The sequence below is a fragment of the Sinocyclocheilus rhinocerous genome, unplaced genomic scaffold, assembly GCF_001515625.1.
Source record: "Sinocyclocheilus rhinocerous isolate Xijiao unplaced genomic scaffold, SAMN03320098_v1.1 scaffold975, whole genome shotgun sequence".
NCBI lineage: Eukaryota > Metazoa > Chordata > Actinopteri > Cypriniformes > Cyprinidae > Sinocyclocheilus > Sinocyclocheilus rhinocerous.
In genome coordinates this window covers 1,028,803-1,046,236 of record NW_015628726.1, presented here as the reverse complement: position 1 = coordinate 1,046,236, position 17,434 = coordinate 1,028,803, and the positions used below count along the sequence as shown (strand labels likewise).

Here is a 17,434-nt window from a genome sequence, read left to right as displayed (position 1 = left end):
GGAAGTAACTCGTTGTAGTCCCTACCAGCCGTTTTTGTAGTCATTAAACTGCCAGAATTTTAAAAGACTATCTTCGTTTGCATTGAACTGTAACTTTGGTAACTTTGCAGATATTGTTTATGCTCAAACAGCAACATTACACACTAACTAACGTTAAAAAAAAATGAAAATCGCTATCAACCACCCCTTTAACAAAGTGACATCGCCAACTACTGGCCTGGCATGCACAATACAGCATTTTTTGCCATTTTCACGGATCCGTGTGAAGGATCGCTTGACAACGTTGCCGTATGTACGTGAAACTTTTCAAAAAGGCAAAGAAAAGAAAAAAATAAGGTTTTAATAAATCGTTGTCATGTAAATAAAAACACTATTAACACCTTAGCAATCACACAGCAACCGTCCACAACATGCAAGCCAGTGTTAATTTTACATATTTTTGTTCTGATCTAAGCTTTTGACAGGAATATCTTTTAAAATGTAGTCAATATTTAAAAAGGAACATTACTAAAATGTATTAACTTTTTATTTTACTTGGAAAATTTTATTAACATTTTTTTTGTCAGTTTTTGTCAATTTAACGCCGATGCTAGCATTGTGTGCCGACAACCAGCACATCAGCATTCTACAGAAAACAGAGAAATCTAGTTTGATTTAGGCATCCGTCATATCCGTCAGCCACAGTGTTTCTTATTTCATGATGTATTTTCAGAGCTCACATGTCTTTGCTTTCTCTCTGATGGCGTACATTCAAACAGCGTCTTTGTGAACCTGCCCCTCTTGAATCCTGATACCTGCAGCCAGGGCCTGGCAGACGCCCACTGGAGAAAGGGATCAAACGCGGCATTAGATCAGCTCTGCGTCCTTCTGTCTACTCTTTCATCTCATTTGTTCATTCTTCATCGGTCTCCCCCCTCTGCTTCTCTTTCAATTTAAGCACTCCCTTTCCAACTTCCAATTACTTCTCTCTGGAAGTCCGGGTCTTTTTCAGAGTGGATGAATGTTCTGCGGAGCTTTTAGGGCGATCGTTTATCCTAAGTTCTGTAGATTGCGTAGAGACATGCGTGCCAGCAAATTATGTTAAAGTCAAATGTATCCTTGGAAAAAAGAAAAAAATATGAGGGTGTTTTCTTTATTTTAACATAGACCTAGGCTGTTAGTCTAAAAAATGTGGTCTGAGGGATTTCTCACGATAATGCATCATTTATTTGATGGTTTTCTTATGCAACGCATCTGGCAAAGAGCACATCACGCTAACTCATCATACTTTACATTTTGAGGTTAGCTGACAGGATTCCCGGGATGAAAAATAAACCGGAGAGCTGTTTATAAACCCACTCGCCGTGAAGTTTTCAAATAAAAGAGCTTATGACAGAAGTTATAAAAGCAGTGAGCATTACAAGCAGCACAATAAAACTCAAGCTCAGCCTTGGCCTTGTCTCATGACGCCTTGCGACTTAAGTCGACTGTATAGCCTGCAATAACTTAATGCTCTCTTTATATCGAGCAGCTGGGGATCCATCCACAAAGACATCTGGCCTGGTGTACTATATACTGAAGGTCAGTCTCATCTAGCCCACTGCTATAATGTCTATCAGTGCTCTCGTGTTCAGCCTAGAGAGAAAGTGTCTTCGGCTCCTCCTTCAGAGTTGTTTTATTCCCTAAACGCCCCTCACCGTGTGCGTGCTGCTCTCAGTTTCGCTCTAAAAAGCTTCTCAAATGTCACTCTCCTCACACGCCCTGCGTGAGGGCGCTCAAAAGTGTTTTGTGCTAAAACACACTAGAGTGTAACCACTTCAGTGCAACGCCGAAGGTTTTTACCTGCCGCAAACTGTTTCTGGTGGGAAATCATATTTAACAAATATAAAAGTAATTTAACATGCAAAAGGTGCTTTAAATGATAGTTCAGCTAAAAATGATCCTTTACTGACCTTAAATCACATTCTAAATCTGTGTGATGTTTTCTCCTGCAGAAATGAAAAATTTTCTCTGTTCTATATGATCTTAAAAAGAAAGTTATTCTATGGCATTGCTGTGAAAACCCCCTTTTGGAACCTTTATTTTTAAAGAGTGTGGCTATCAAATATTATTTGTATGCATGTTCAGACTTAAATATGATGCATCAAGAACAGTCACACCAGATTTGATATCTCAAACAATTATCATGTGACGTATTTGACTGTACTGAAGCGCAAATGCGATTTGAAAGTTAGGTCAAGTGAATCTATTGTCAGATCTATTGTATGGTTGTCAATACCTAGAATTAAATTTAATTTTAATTTTTTTAATGCGCTGCTAACGCAATGCTCTACCACTGAGCCACAGGAACATTTTATATAGAATATAGTGCACAAGTCGTATTGAGTGTATTCACTGTTTGTTTATGCTGTTTTTCAATCTTTTTGAATAATTACAGCATCTGTTCACTGGAAAAGAGCAGCTTAGACATTTTGTAAAAATTTCCTTTTTTTTTTGTTGTTCTACTTCAAGTCATACAGGTTTGGAGCAACATGAGGGTGAGTAAATAACAGAAACTTCTTTTTTTTTGTGAACTATCCCTTTAACAATCCATTGAGGTGACGGTGATAAATTACCAGTTCTCACTTACACACCCACGACTTTAACAAACTATGTGTCAAGGGTGAATTCTGGAATTACTGTCATCGATTTGCCAGTTTGATTTTCACCACTGGGACAGTTTAAGTGGCAAACATGTAAATGCTTCGCTTGACTGACTTGGTGAACATGTCACAGGCTGCACACATTCTGTCTGCCGTTCTAGCCTTTCATTTCCCCTTCCCAGGCTGTGTGGTGCCTCTCTAGGGGCCCATCATTAATTTGCCTTTTTTATCTGCATAAATAACAGGGAACTGAAGCAGAGCACTACCTAATGAGTCATCCAGAGGTGGGAGACGGGGGCAAAGAGGCCAGAAACTGAGCAAAATTACATGTTTCCAGCTAAGACCTCTCCCACAGAGAGAGAGAGGTAGAGATGAAGGATGGAAGGAAGACTACAAATACATGTTTTTTCTCTCTCTCTCTCTCTCTACTTTTTCAGGACAAGAGATAAAACAAGTTTGGGTCATATTTTACCCCAATAAAAAAAAAAAAGGAACATAGTAAATTACACTACCGTTCAAAAGTTCGATTTTTAAAAAGTCATTTTTTCCCCCAATATTTTTCAAAGAATTCTCACCGAGGCTGCATTTATCAGATCAAAATTCAGTAAAAATCATAATATGAACCATTTTAAATATTAACAGATAAAAAAAATATATATTAAGTTTCTTTAAAAATACATTTAGAATAAGGTTTCTATTGTAATATTTTACAAGAAAACTCAGCATCATTACTCACTCCAGTCTTTAGTATCACATGATCCTCAAGAAATCATTCTCATATGCTGATTTGCTGCTCAAGAAACATTTATTATTGGCAATGTTGAAAAAAGTTGTGCTGTTTAATATTTTTGTGAAAATTACTTACTAATTACTGACCAATAACTTTTCAATGGTACTGTATATTTACACTGAAACATAACTTTATGGCATCTCCCAGTTGTTATTAATATAATGAAATATGGTTATAATACAGATTAGCTGTATTTATTAAAATAATATATAACTGCTGATGTAAGTCATTGATTAGTGGAAATAAAAGATGCAGAAAAATGTACACATAGAAGACACACAAAAATTAAAATTGTCATCTTGTCATGTTACTTACCCTCATGTCATTCCAAACCCGTATGACTTTATTTTTTTCCATGGCAAAATTTGTACTAAAAATATGGTCTAAACAACTGATGTGCTGCATTCCAAGTCTTCTGAAGTCATACAATAGCCAATTTAGGCAATGTAGATCTCAATCTATCATCTCAAGTTACCATATAACCTGTGGCAAAGATGGAAATGATGAGTAAAAGAGGATATCACAAAGAATGCTGCACAGAGACACGGTGAAAATAGCAAAGAAAGATGGCAAAAGGAGGAAACGGAGGGATGGAGAGCAGCCGGTAGCTAGCTTTTCCTATCTGTGAATAATTCGTTGGTGACGTTCCTCTGAGGCTCGGCCTCCAGGCGGCTCTTTCCCTCATTCAGAGCAGTGATGGGCTCCTCTCCCCTCCCTGATAGCACTCCAACCTGAATAAAGAGCTTGATTCTCCCCCGCTAAATTCAATAACACAGCCTTTGATCCTTCCGGAGCCACAGCGCTGTTTCTGTCAGTTCCCATTGATGTGGCTTATGACACTCTCATTGCTAATGCAACAGCCTCGCCTCTCGGATTTGGAACTTAGCAAATTATGTATACACTGTTTACTTGAATGAGCGTAAATAGCTTGCTTGTGCTCGTAGCGCGGTTTAGTCTGTTTGCGCTGTCTTTTATCTTACATTTTAATGCGTCATGCGAGCAGATCCATGAAGAGAACAATAGATGGAGAGAGAGGCTAAAATAGGCTTCAAGGTATTTAGTGTTACAAAACCTATTGTGCTGCCTACCTAGACTGCATTTTAAGGATTCATACTGTAAGTGCACTTGTTCTGGTGTTTTGTTTTGGCCAAATTAAGAAACCGCCAGAATGCAAAGCTCAGTTAAATAAAATGGTATCTAAGATGACAGAGCTTGAGAAGATATATTAAAAGTATCAATTAAAAGTATGTAGACAAATTTGTAGCCAGTCCTTCTATATGCTGTGTATTTTTTGGGGTTTATTATATTTCCAGTGTTAGCTTAGCAAGATGCTGACACTGTACTATGCCATCTAGTGTATGAATTTGATAGTGTCATCTCAAAAGTCAAATTGAACACTTGACACCTTTTTTTTTCCATTTCGAATAATTAGCGGTTTTCCAGTAAAAATTATGTGAACGTGATATGTTGCATTATTATCCACTACACATATTATACTACAAAATGATGTTATGGCTGATAACTGATAAATGGCCGATTTTGTCCAAATAAATAACACTACAATTCAAAAGTTTGTACAATGTAAGGTCAGTAAGAATTTTTTTTTTTATCAATCAATACTTTTATTCAGGAAGTATGCATTAAATTGTTGAAAAAAATAATAATTTGTGTTACAAAAAAAAATTCAGCTCTGCATGACGGAAATAATTACATTTTAAAAATATTAACACAGGAAAGTTATTTAAATTCTAATAATATTTCACAATATTACTGTTTTTACTGTATTTTTAATTCAGCCTTGGCGAGCATGAGACAAAAAAAAAAAAAAAAAAAACTACAAAAAAACAAACCTCACCAACCTCAAACTTCAGAACAGTAGTATAAATAAAACTAAAACGCTACAAGCTAAACTCAGTTGTTTTAAATGCTACAAGTAAATGAATATCTGTACAGTAATATCTGCACATTAAACTGGAATAGCATTCAAATGTTACAGACATCAGCTTTAAAGTAGTTTCTATAAACTGCTACTTCGCCAAGAAAATGCTGAGATCAGACAATAATTTGCACAAGTGTGTAGGTGTGCGTTTGCGTGTACGCACGGAGCCACTCTATCCACTGCTTAAGGTGATGCCTAACGTTCCTACTGTGCTTCAGGTTAAAGATAGTAGAGAGAAAGACAGAAACATCCCCTCTGGATGCAGAAAAGGAAGAGAAAAGTGAGAGCATCAAGATTTCCCTTTGTTTTACATTCCCCCTCTCGTTCTTCTCTTTCCGCTCCCTTCTCTCCCCAGGGCAGTATAAGCGGAAAAGGATTGAGCTACGTGAGGCTGCATATGTCAAACTGAGTCCTCATACCGAGATATTTCAGTCCCACCTACAGGCAGCAGGTCATCTGTACTTTTTCAAGTGCTCTACATGTCCCAATTGACTTCTCAAGCAGACACACACAAACACACATAAGGCATGTGCATTCATGCACAAACAGTCACGGTCCACTTCATCAGCCCCCTTGCAATGTTACCTAACAGGGTTTTCATATCAACCAGCATTGTATCGTGCAGAATAAAGAGGCACTTTCGCTAAGTTTCCTCTGAACAGATGTCTCCATTGTGTCGTTATGATGTTGATACTGGTGAAGGCGCGATATGACTCCCTTGTTTGTTATTTGGTCTTTGTGCCGGCCGTTTCGATCACCGCCGCATGTGTAATAGAATGGAGCAGATGGAGTCATCAAACCACTGCTGCTACTGTAGAAGGGCCGGAGAATATGTAAGGTCCCTTGGGACAGGAAGGAAGGAGACTTGTAATGTGCCTGATTTAAGCAACCATAACAAATCCTCCAGCAGTCAGCTGCACCTCAACCTGACGCGCGTGTCGAATGTCAACAGCTATCAGATGCTTGCCATTGTTTGAGAACCACCTTCCATGGGACTCTGGGGGGATATGCAAATGACGCTCACACTGTGGCAATGAAAATGTGCCTTATTATTTACCTGCCATCGTTAGGCTTAATTCAAACACAGCGTGCATATATCTGTATCGCATGTAGGGATATGCTAAAATTCACTAATTCACTATTTAAATGAAGTCTTAAGGAAGTTTTGTATATAATTAAAATGGTTTGAGTTCACCTGACCTCAGTTGGACATTTCTCTGGGGAATTTTACATAAGACATGTTCCAGAGTAAAAAAAAAAAACAGCTAGATGGAGTGAAATGCTGTGAAACACAGCTTTTAAAACCGTACATATATAAATTCATACACACCCACCCACACTTGATTAAAAAAAATATTTTAAAAAGATGCAGGTTGAGTAGTGCATCTAAATGAAAGATTTAAGAATTTTATACATAAATATATTTGTGTGTGTGTGTGTTTGTGCCTGTGTAAAAATATGTTAATATAAACAACATGTTCACTAGTTCTAGAGCATCTACTGAAGTAAATGCATTGTATTATAACTATATGTACAAAAATATATAATTATATTTACGTATATTGACAAATACACATACATATACATATATATATATATATATATATATATACTGTATGTATGCCTATATTTATATATAAATGTGTGTGTGCATATGTAAAAAAAAAAAACACCGGTATATAATTATATACACACACACACACACACATATATAAAATAAATCTAGTTGAATAGATTAATTAGTCAACCTTACTAATCGAGTAGTCAGTTGTTGGACACCTGGTTAACCATCGTGACCTGTCCGCAACATCACTCAATGATAAATTATAAATATATCCCCAAATATCACTTTTAGGGAAAAAAATTTTTAATAAAAATTGAAGTTTGTTGTTAGACGACTAGTCAACCATCATGACCTGTCCTCAACATCACCCTCAATAACCATAAAGGTACAATCTGTACTCTCTGACAAACGTGGAATAATTTAATAGACTGCAATGCTTGCATAATAAGTGAAGGTAGGTATTCCTGTCTGGCAGAGGCAAAGGTGACCGAAAGCATGTGGATTTGCATCCAGCATAATGAGCATTTTAGCTGCACTCACTGGCAGAATCATGATGGCAAAAAACCCTCATAATTGCTTTTGCGGCAGGGATCCTCATGACCTGTCATTTGATTGTCCATTACGACTGTATTTTCCTGCACATTGAGTCAAATTGAATAAAAGGTGTCCGGGTCTGTGGTGGTGGTGGGGGGAGGGGAGATAAATCCCGAAGGCCGTGCTGGGCTGTAAGAGCTCTATCACAGACACACACGGCAGTGCCATGTGAAGAACATAATGAGCATCAGGCATATGGATGAGATGCACGGTGGGTTCACAGCCTAGCCGAATGGGCAGCGGTGAAGGGGAGCGTAGTGGGGCCGGGGGCTGGGATGCAGCCTTGATGGAGCCCAATCACTGTGGATGAAACCGAGATGCACCACTACCCAGCATTCCCTTCTATAGATTGGATATTTTCAGTCTGAATTCTCCCGACGCTTCTCTAAACATTGGGCTGGAACAGTTCAAACCATTTGAACTAATGCATTATTAAAGGAAGTGTACACGGAAACCTCATTCTTTAAAGTGAACCAATCCGATGCAAGAGTCACAGACCACAATGCCAGTGTTATTGCAAAAATGGGTTTCATTTGGGATTTGGTTTTGTGTAGATTTAAGTCCATCTGCTGTGGCTTTATTATTGTTTGTTTCTCCTACCATTGTGTTGTAGAAGCTCCAAGGTAGTTTTAAAACATTGGGCTGGAACAGTTCAAACCATTTGAACTAATGCATTATTAAAGGAAGTGTACACGGAAACCTCATTCTTTAAAGTGAACCAATCCGATGCAAGAGTCACAGACCACAATGCCAGTGTTATTGCAAAAATGGGTTTCATTTGGGATTTGGTTTTGTGTAGATTTAAGTCCATCTGCTGTGGCTTTATTATTGTTTGTTTCTCCTACCATTGTGTTGTAGAAGCTCCAAGGTAGTTTTATTTTTTCCTCCCAACTGCATTGGAGTTATAATCTATGTGGCAGCATTTTTATATATATATATATATATATATATAAAAATGGTAAAAATGACAGTCATTATTTTTTGCTCAGAATAAAATTAGACAGCAGGACACATTTAGAAGTACAGAAAAAAAACTAAAGCTGTATTAAACTTTTTGTTTTTAAATTAATTTATATTTAATAATGCTGACACATAACTTTTTTGGGGGTGGGCATGAAACTGCATATATAGGGTTATTTGTTGTGAACCTCACAATTGAAATTCTTAGACCAGTACTATCTGGTGTGTGACAGCAAAGAAGGCTTTACCTTTGGAATATGCTGAGATGTTCTCAAGGATGAACTCGACCTTCAGTCTCCACATTCTGGTTAAATAGCCTCCTCAAAATTTGGTGCCGGTGGTTTTTCAGGAGAGCACATAGAGTACAACTCACATTCAGGTCTGACTCCATTCTAATATGAAGCACTCACTTCTCATGATCCATTCAGTTCCCAAAATATAAAGTCTATTGTGAATCTTCAGTTTCATTCAGAAATACGTCAATATGTCAGCCGAAATTGTCTAATTTTCAGACTTTTCCATTCCTGCAGAGGCCTTTTGACTGAAGCTGGGACAAATACTCCTCTGTCAACTATTCAGACCATGACAAAGTATTGATTTTCTGCTCAGGTGATTTTAATTAGGCATTTTTAATTAGTTTGCCCATTGTTTGTCTTTCATTCTGCAGTTCAGGCATTGGCCAGGACTGTATCATTCATACAGCCGGCCCACAGTCTTCTGACATAGGCTGTCTCCAGTTGATAAGAGCACAATCAATGCCTGTGACACTCCCTGCAATTAGCTTCCCTAATTAACCATTTGGCCAAGGAAATAGTCACTGCAGGGGGCTGATTTCCAGGCTTGAAAGAAACCAGAGGTGTTAATTCATGAGTTTCACCATTTACAATTCTAAACTGCCAAAAACTTGTTAATTTTGTTGAATGGAAAAGCAGTTTATTTTTGTTATAAATGTATATATTGCCCTGAAATGAATGAACGTCTTTCAGGAAGCCAGAAAATTAAAAGCCATTACTTAGACTCTGAATGAAAATTATGATATGGTATATTTTAAACCCTCACAAAATGGCTACTGTTCTTTTTTGGTTTTGAATGTACTGTTGAGATTCACTAATATGATGCACAAATATCTGTGGTAACTCTGTCTTTAGCATCTCCTGTCTGAACATGCAAGCCTCCATCACTATCAATAACAATAAATAGCTCTTTCTGTGGAAACCTTAAACCTTAAGGAGCCACATTAGCCGTTCCCAACTCGTACACACCATTCGACCTGCATTTTCCCATAGAACTGGAGGGCTACATTTACAAAGGGCCTAAAATGGGAAAAAGAGATATACAGTAATGTAAATAAGTGGCTTTCAACTTGTGGATTTGAAAAGGCCACACACAGCAAGGATAAAATATCTAAAAAAAAATATCTATAGAATTTCCATTTTGAAATATATGCAGGATATAACTATTAGGAGTTATGATATAAGGAGATATACTTTATCTCTTAAGTTAAGTAAGTCTCTTATGCTCACCAAGGCTGCAATTATTATTTTTTTAAATTTAGAAATATTATTACAATTTAAAATAGCTGTTTTTCATTTTAAAATATTTTACAAATTTATTTTATTCATGTGTTGGTGAAGCTAAAATTTCAGCAGCCGGAACACCACACACACTCACGCAAGAGAAATTAATCTCATTTGCTGAAAAGAGGCTGATATTAATACCAAGGGGCACAGAAATATGCAGGGAAATGAGTTGTTTTAGCAGGGTGCTCCTTTGAACACGGCAAGGCTTTTTTTTTTGTCTCTCTTGAAATGAATTTGAAGGAAACGTTTGAGTATTTTTAGGTCAAAGCATTTCCGCAGAGACCGCGTTTCTTGTTTTATTAATTCCAACGGTACGGTCCTTTGGATTTTAATGATATGTTCTGTTACTTTTTAAGTGATCTTTTTATATAGGCTACTTCATGAGAATATATTAGGTTACTTGCATAGCGGAACATGTTTGTTGTTGCCATATGAGAACAAGCAAATATGCAATTAAATTCAGAGCGTGTCTTTTGTGAATTTAGAAACAAGGTAACATCTGAAGCACATCTTGAACTCTAAAGAGGGCCAATAATCAACATGTTTGAGGGCGAGGGGACTGTAAACATATTTAGACAAGGATTGAAGTTGCTTTTTGCCATATTTTAGTCCCAGAATCCCTTGTTTCTTCACCAGTGATCTCATTACAGTAGCTTAGCTAAGTGTCGGTCCACAAACAAACAAGAAATATTCCCACCATTTCCTCACAAGATGAAAGCAGGCTGATTTTACCCTGCCTGACATACTTTCATTTGTGCTGGGTTCATCTGAGCTCTTCTTTGACCACTTCAGAACAAAATTGCCTGCAGTCTCTGATCAGTTGTTAATAAAGCAGCATTCAGGCTCATACAGGAAGGTATTGCACATGCTTTATAGCATCATTGTGCACAATTTGTCATTGACATCAATCTTTGCACTGGGCTTTTGTTTGTTTGTTTGATGAAAGCATAAAAAAGAATGAAAAAAGAGACTCAACCGAGACGTGAAAAATTGGCTAGCATGTCTACAGGGCCATCTGACCTTGCTTTGTGATTTTAGAGGCATCAGTGTGCATACAGCGGAGTTAAATTTAGTCATACTTGAGGCTGCAAGTCAGAATAAACAGAGGGTCTGCAGCGATACGGTGAATAGTTCACATTCTCTCAAAGAAATGATTGAAATAACACAGAGCTGTGCCAAGAGAATCAAAAAAGCCTCTTTCATACTGAAACAAATGGCATAGAAAGGTACATATTGATCGCATTGTAGTTTTGGGCAGAGATGGAGTAAAATATGTTAGATATGCAGTACTGGTATTCTTACAAAAATTCAATTATCAGTAGTGCTTGTGAAGGCAAACATCATTATCGTTGTTTCTATTTATCATAACTGCTGCACCTTAAGACACATTCATTGGTAAAATAAAAAAAAAAGAGGGTGAGTGAAGCAAAATAGAAAATAGCAACAACTTTTTAAAAGTCGAACTTGAATGTGTGAGATGTGACGGAACGGTCAGAGGCTTGTCTTGCACATGTCTAAATAGAAAAACCACCTTAACAGTCTTAAATCTAAGAAAACCTCTCAGTCCATGGTGAGTCTGTTGTTAAAGAACATCACATACCACACCATCCAAACCAGCTCGTCTGCTGCAGCGAGACAAAGTGCTGCTCCTCACAGTGTTTCATCACTGCCATATCACTCTACACTGGAACCACAATGACGCCCGATGAGAGCTGATAGTGTAGCCTGCCAATAGGGGGGCGTGTGCCTGTGGAGGATGTCTCCAGCATGCCAGAATCTGCCCCTTTTCTCGCCCCGCTGCATCCTCTCATTTGTGCAATGGATGCTTTTACTGGTGGAACAGAGTGACTTGAGAGCAGCTTGTCGTTTATAATGCCCACATTGCATGTCTGGGGGCCTCGGAGGCAGAGGATGTGGGCAGAACTGTACGGGTGCGTGCTCACTGCCTGACCTCTATTTTCACAGAGCCATGCAGTGATAGACTGCTTAGCACTGCCTGCTGGGCTGTGTCTGCTTCCATTTCAGTTCAAACAAAGGCTTCTTCTGTGTATATATGCATGTATATATATACACATAATTTCAGGATAATCTAGGCATCTATATAAATAGTTAAATTGATTTGCGATCTGCTCATTTTCAAAAGACAATAAAAATATTGATCACAAAGGAAACTATAAAACAAATAAAGTAGAAAACGTTTTCGTTCACTTTTTTTGTTTCATTGTTTTAAAAGCCATTTTACGGCGAGAATGGATTGTGCTGTAAACTTGAAATTATTGCTGCTGTGCTTCCACCTATTGGCCATACATGGTAGCTGTAGAGATATTTTAGTCCAGGGTCGTTGTTGTCATGCTTAAAATGTTTAATTCTCTGTTTCAGGAGACTGCAGATTACACTAATGTCCAAGAGCTGAAGTATTTAGACATGGTTATATGTGAGTCTCTCAGACTCTACCCACCTGCGTTCAGGTATGACAGCTATTACTTTATAACCGGTTCAATCACATCACACAGAACCACAAGAATGCAAGAATATTAATAACACTATTAAGGCTCTTGCATGTATTTAGACTTTAATTACTTGGAAAGACATCTAATAAACCAATTAGATGGAAAGACAGAAATAAACCAAAATGGTTTTGGGCGTTGGACTGCATTACACTTTTTTTTTTTTTCCCAGAGTGAATCTTGAATATCATGTGGGTTTTGTTTATTTTGTCACAGATTTGCACGAGATGTTGATCAAGACACTGTGGTGAACGGCCAGCTTCTGCCTAAAGGATCATCTCTGGAAATCGCTGCAGGTTTCCTTCACTATGACCCAGAGCACTGGACCGAACCTGAGAAATTCATCCCGGAGAGGTGAACTGTCTTGAAGTCATTTTTTGGGAAGAAATTTATACTTTTTTTTTTTATTCAGCAAGGATGCATTATATTGATTAAAAGTAACAGTCAAGGCATTAATACTGTTACAGAAGATTTCTGTTTCAAATAAATGCTGTTTGTCAGAACGTTCTGTTTATCAAAGAATCCAGAATTAAATCAATCAAAATACAAGGCAGCACAACAGTTTTCAACATTGATAATAATAAGAAATGACTGGAGTAAAGGCTGCTGAAAATTCAGCCATCAGGAATAATTACATTCAAAAATATCTTCAAATCACAATATTAGTTTTTGCTTTATTTTTGATCAAATAAATGAGCCTTGTTAAACATAATGTTATCAAAACCATTAAAAAAAATCTGACTGACCTTAAACATTTGAACAGTAGTGTATATCTCACAGTATATCTTGTAATTATCAACTCTGTGGCTGTTCTATAGATATTTTTTTTAACAAGCTGTACACAGATCTTTCTCCATTTTGTTTGCATGCCTCCCATGTGATGTTCTCACAATGAACTCTGTATTTGTCTCAGGTTCACTCCAGAAGTCAAGGCCAGCCGGCACCCGTTTGTGTATCTGCCGTTTGGAGCGGGGCCACGCAGCTGTGTGGGCATGAGATTGGCCCAGCTGGAGATTAAAATGGCTCTGCTTCACATATTTAGGAGGTTTAACATGATGGCCTGCGAGGACACTGAGGTTTGTTATTGTTCCACTGAAAGTAGTTCAGCTTTAGTATGCATGAAGATTCGGTTTCCCTCAAATGTGGAGGTTTCCTGAGGTACAAAACAAATGTACAGTCTATATTTTATGTCACACAGGTTCCTCTGGAGTTGAAGTCGCACACCACCCTTGGACCCAAGAATGGTATTTTGGTCAAAATCACCAAGAGGGAGAATTTTGAGGATGAGTCCTGATGGAGTTTTAGTTGTTGCTTGGGCAGTCTTGATCTAATCAATTCTAATCATATTATTTAGAATGGATCGATTGCCTAAAATCTAAATTCTTATTCTAGAATCACCGGACTAAATCAAATGTATCTGTGCTACTCATTTAAATGAAACTGAATTCAACACTATTAATTTACAACTAAGGCACAGATGTACAGCACATATGCACATTCATTTTGTTACTGAAGCCAATGGTAAGTCCCTCAAATGTAAATACAACCAACTACATGGAAGGAAATCTGATTTATATGTAAATGATTTGATAGAAGGAACTGGGATTGGACATGTTTTGCCTTACTGCCAGTGAGATATTTGAGCTTCTGATGATTATGCTGATTTTACATCATTTATATTACATTAAGCTGCAATGAAGACCCAGAGTGATGTGATTTTTAAGGTTCGAGTGTACAGAGTGTGATTGTGAACTCTACAAACTCTGACATTTTCAAAGGATTTGAAATCAAAAGTATTACATAATAAATGGTGTATCAGTCAGAATATGTGTATTTATCTTCAATTACACATTTCATTTGATATCAAGCATTTTAGACCCACACATCAAAGGAATATATAAATGTTATGATTTCGGGAAATTTAACCCATAGAGCTTTTAGAGGTTTGATTAACAGAACAACAACTCTTTGAGAGCTTGTCTTGGTAAATAAACCCAACTTTACTGTACATTAGATCCGTTTCCGAAGACTTCACTTCTCAGTTTAACCACTAGAGGTCACAGTGACTAGAGAATCTGTTCTCTGTGTAGTCAGTGACACACCTGCTCCCATGTCTTCAAATGATTTCCTTGTAAATGTCCTACTTCCTCTTGCCTGTGTCTTAATCTGTGATTTTGTTTTCGGTATTAAATGCTGCAAATCATTCCTAGTTGTTTGTCAAACTGTATTGTTTATAGCTTTGCTGTACTTTGCATATCAGCATTTTCCCAAAGGTCCAGGAATGTGATGGGTGGAAAAAACAGTAAGCAAAAGTTCAAAGTCAAATACCAACTCAGAGACTGATATATTTAAAGGGATAGTTCACCCAGAAATGAACTTTTGTTATTATGTACTTAGCCAGCCCAAACACAAAAGGTGGGTGTCTTCATACACCATAGAAGCGGTCCATACGACTCATACACTATATTTCAAGTTCTCTGAAGCCATAAGATAACTTTGTGTGACTAACAGACCGACGGATATTTAAGTTGTAGACATCCACGCTAGTTTTTCTTAGCACATTCATGAGAGAAATAGCAATTTTTTGTTTTGTTGGTTTTTTTTTTAATTAGCTGATCCAATTAAAATTTAAAAAAAAAAAAAAACATTTATAAAAACAATTTTTTTTTTATTTTATTTGTTTATGTTTATATTTTTTTTTACAGCAATGAAAGTAATAGTAACAGTATCAGTACTTTAATTCTATCCACCTCATTCAACATTAAAATAAATCAAACATGAATTACATAAAAATCTAAATATAATGGCCATGAGTAATGGTCAGTTTTCATACAATTGTCAACTAAATCATAAAACACCGTTACTTATTACGTAATTATTACCTTATTCCCTACAATCTTTTACTTGAAAGAAGATGCCCAAGAGTTATAGATTTTGGTTATATTCAGTGATGTTAACATAAATGGTCTGTGTATCAGGACTTTCATAAGTATTTCAAGATAGACAAGGAGACCTTCGAAATATATTCAAGTATTTCGAAACTATACAAATTAAGAGTATTCAATGATGTACTCAGGATAGATCTGGAATTTCTCAAACACAACAAAAATGGCCGGGTTAGTCTCATTATCAACACAGCTGTCATAAAAGCCTTGGCTGTTGGGTTTCTGTGGAGGACGGACTAAAGTATTGTTACCCCTTGTGAAGTTTCCCACCAGCACCAGTGCCACGAACATCTTCTTGGTCTTGCCGTTCCTGGATTTTGCATATTTGTCAGAGTATGAAGAATCTCTGGCAAAATAGCTGCCTGTAAACATAAAAAACACATGCAATGTCCAATATTTGAGAAAGCATTCAATAATAACTCTTTTATTTGTAGGCTACATGACAAGGTGAAGAACTGTTACACGTATATACTATTGAACAAATATGTAAATACCTTTCCCATAAAGTGACCCGTGACTTCCACAGATCCTCCAGTCAAAGTTTTGCTCACAAATCGCGGCTATGAGAGACTCATCTGTACCGTGGAAAAGGTAACGCTGGTCAAGTGCACTCCCTCCATTTCTCTTATTCATCTGTTCTTTTTGCCTAGGAAAAAACATGGTATAATGAATCAATCAGATCAATAAATAGAGCGTACCATATTCAAATTACTACTAATAATTATTATCTGCTAAAAATGTAAATATTTATTACATTGTAAATTATACAAAATGTATTTGGGCAATTGGGCCAGACGTATTAATATTAATATTAAGCCATACATTATTTTATTACGTTTACATAATAAATAGATTTTTATATACTGTAATATATTATAATTAAATATAATAAATAATCATATTAATACATTGATATGAATTATCCATATTACATGACACAAAATAGCTATATTGTTCAGACTGAGTATTTGTCTACTTTCTCATCACACGTCACATCTGTGTGATCTCGAGGGGAACTGACTTCATACGCCCACTAAAATAGCTTAGAAAAGTCAAGTTAGTTCTGAGAAAAGCTCTAGCATCATTTGTTTGACGATCAAAAAGATATGACTGATACGCATACAGTATAGCTGAAGTACTCTATGTAATGGCTTTGTGCAAATAAACTGCTACTTGTTTTTCTAGTAGTGAAACATGAAAAAACGTACCACTGAAAGACCCTCCAGAGAGAAAGATTCTGCACTCTTTCAATGCTGTGAATGATGCTTTTGGGCAGTGTTCTACTAAACATTGCGCCCACCCTTTGGTATTCCTTGGAAGAGCTTTGCAGAGGAACAATCTAAGAAAACAAACTGGTTTCGTTTCAGAAATTTAGTATTGTTATGTAACATGGCTGTTGGTACCTGATGCTTTTCAACAAACGTAAAAACTTTATAAATTAGAAGTATTAATCTTCATCTATAACCCTAAGTACAGTACAGAATTGATTTCCAAAGTGTTTAATAACCATTTGACCTCCTTGTACTCCGTGTGATTGGACTGTGTACCTTGTAGGTGAAGTTATCAATAGCTCCTTTGTCCCAGTAAGGTGGAACTTCCACAGAAGAAGATGCTGAGCTGTCTGGAGACTCACTTCTAATTAAAACACAATACACTAAAGTGCACTGAACAACAGATCAATCATGTTTAATATGTGTGCATGTAATGGACAAATGGTACAGTATATCATACCCCTTGATTTTGCTCTTGACATCTTGGGCAGAAACAAAACGTGGTCTCCTTCTAACATCTCTTTCAGTTTTGTACTTGAGATTTTGCTGGCACATCTCTGAAAATGAATTAGCATAAAAAAATTTTTTTTACATTTCTATTTAGCTTCAATTTATTTTTATTTTAGTTTTAAAGCCAAGGGTTAGTTCACCCAAAAATGACAA

The 17,434-nt window shown here is 36.8% G+C and overlaps 2 protein-coding genes and 1 long non-coding RNA gene across 6 annotated transcripts in view; 1 reads left to right on the top strand and 2 right to left on the bottom strand.

Annotated features, from left to right (window-relative positions):
* The window catches only part of LOC107738403 (uncharacterized), a 17,021-nt gene extending 7,750 nt beyond the window's left edge, over positions 1-9,271 (bottom strand). The window contains exon 1 of the long non-coding RNA XR_001639875.1: positions 8,717-9,271. This is a non-coding gene — a long non-coding RNA (uncharacterized LOC107738403). The remainder of the gene's footprint in view (positions 1-8,716) is intronic.
* The window catches only part of LOC107738402 (thromboxane-A synthase-like), a 60,077-nt gene extending 45,760 nt beyond the window's left edge, over positions 1-14,317 (top strand). Inside the window, exons 11-14 of the mRNA XM_016550164.1 lie at positions 12,428-12,516; positions 12,772-12,909; positions 13,469-13,631; positions 13,754-14,317. Coding sequence (XP_016405650.1) covers positions 12,428-12,516; positions 12,772-12,909; positions 13,469-13,631; positions 13,754-13,849 — 486 coding nt within the window. The 3' untranslated portion in view covers positions 13,850-14,317. The remainder of the gene's footprint in view (positions 1-12,427; positions 12,517-12,771; positions 12,910-13,468; positions 13,632-13,753) is intronic.
* Positions 14,318-15,251: 934 nt separating this feature from the next.
* Positions 15,252-17,434, bottom strand: part of LOC107738401 (poly [ADP-ribose] polymerase 12-like) — a 7,991-nt gene continuing 5,808 nt past the window's right edge. For 2 of the 4 annotated variants that reach the window (XM_016550160.1, XM_016550161.1), the window contains exons 8-12: positions 17,232-17,328; positions 17,048-17,135; positions 16,709-16,839; positions 15,995-16,146; positions 15,252-15,862 (exon numbers count right to left, since the gene is read on the bottom strand). In XM_016550160.1, the coding sequence (XP_016405646.1) occupies positions 15,606-15,862; positions 15,995-16,146; positions 16,709-16,839; positions 17,048-17,135; positions 17,232-17,328 (725 nt within the window). In that variant the 3' untranslated portion in view covers positions 15,252-15,605. Of the gene's footprint in view, positions 15,863-15,994; positions 16,147-16,475; positions 16,534-16,708; positions 16,840-17,047; positions 17,136-17,231; positions 17,329-17,434 lie in introns of those variants that run through there. The other 2 variants (XM_016550162.1, XM_016550163.1) reach the window with 2 other exon arrangements.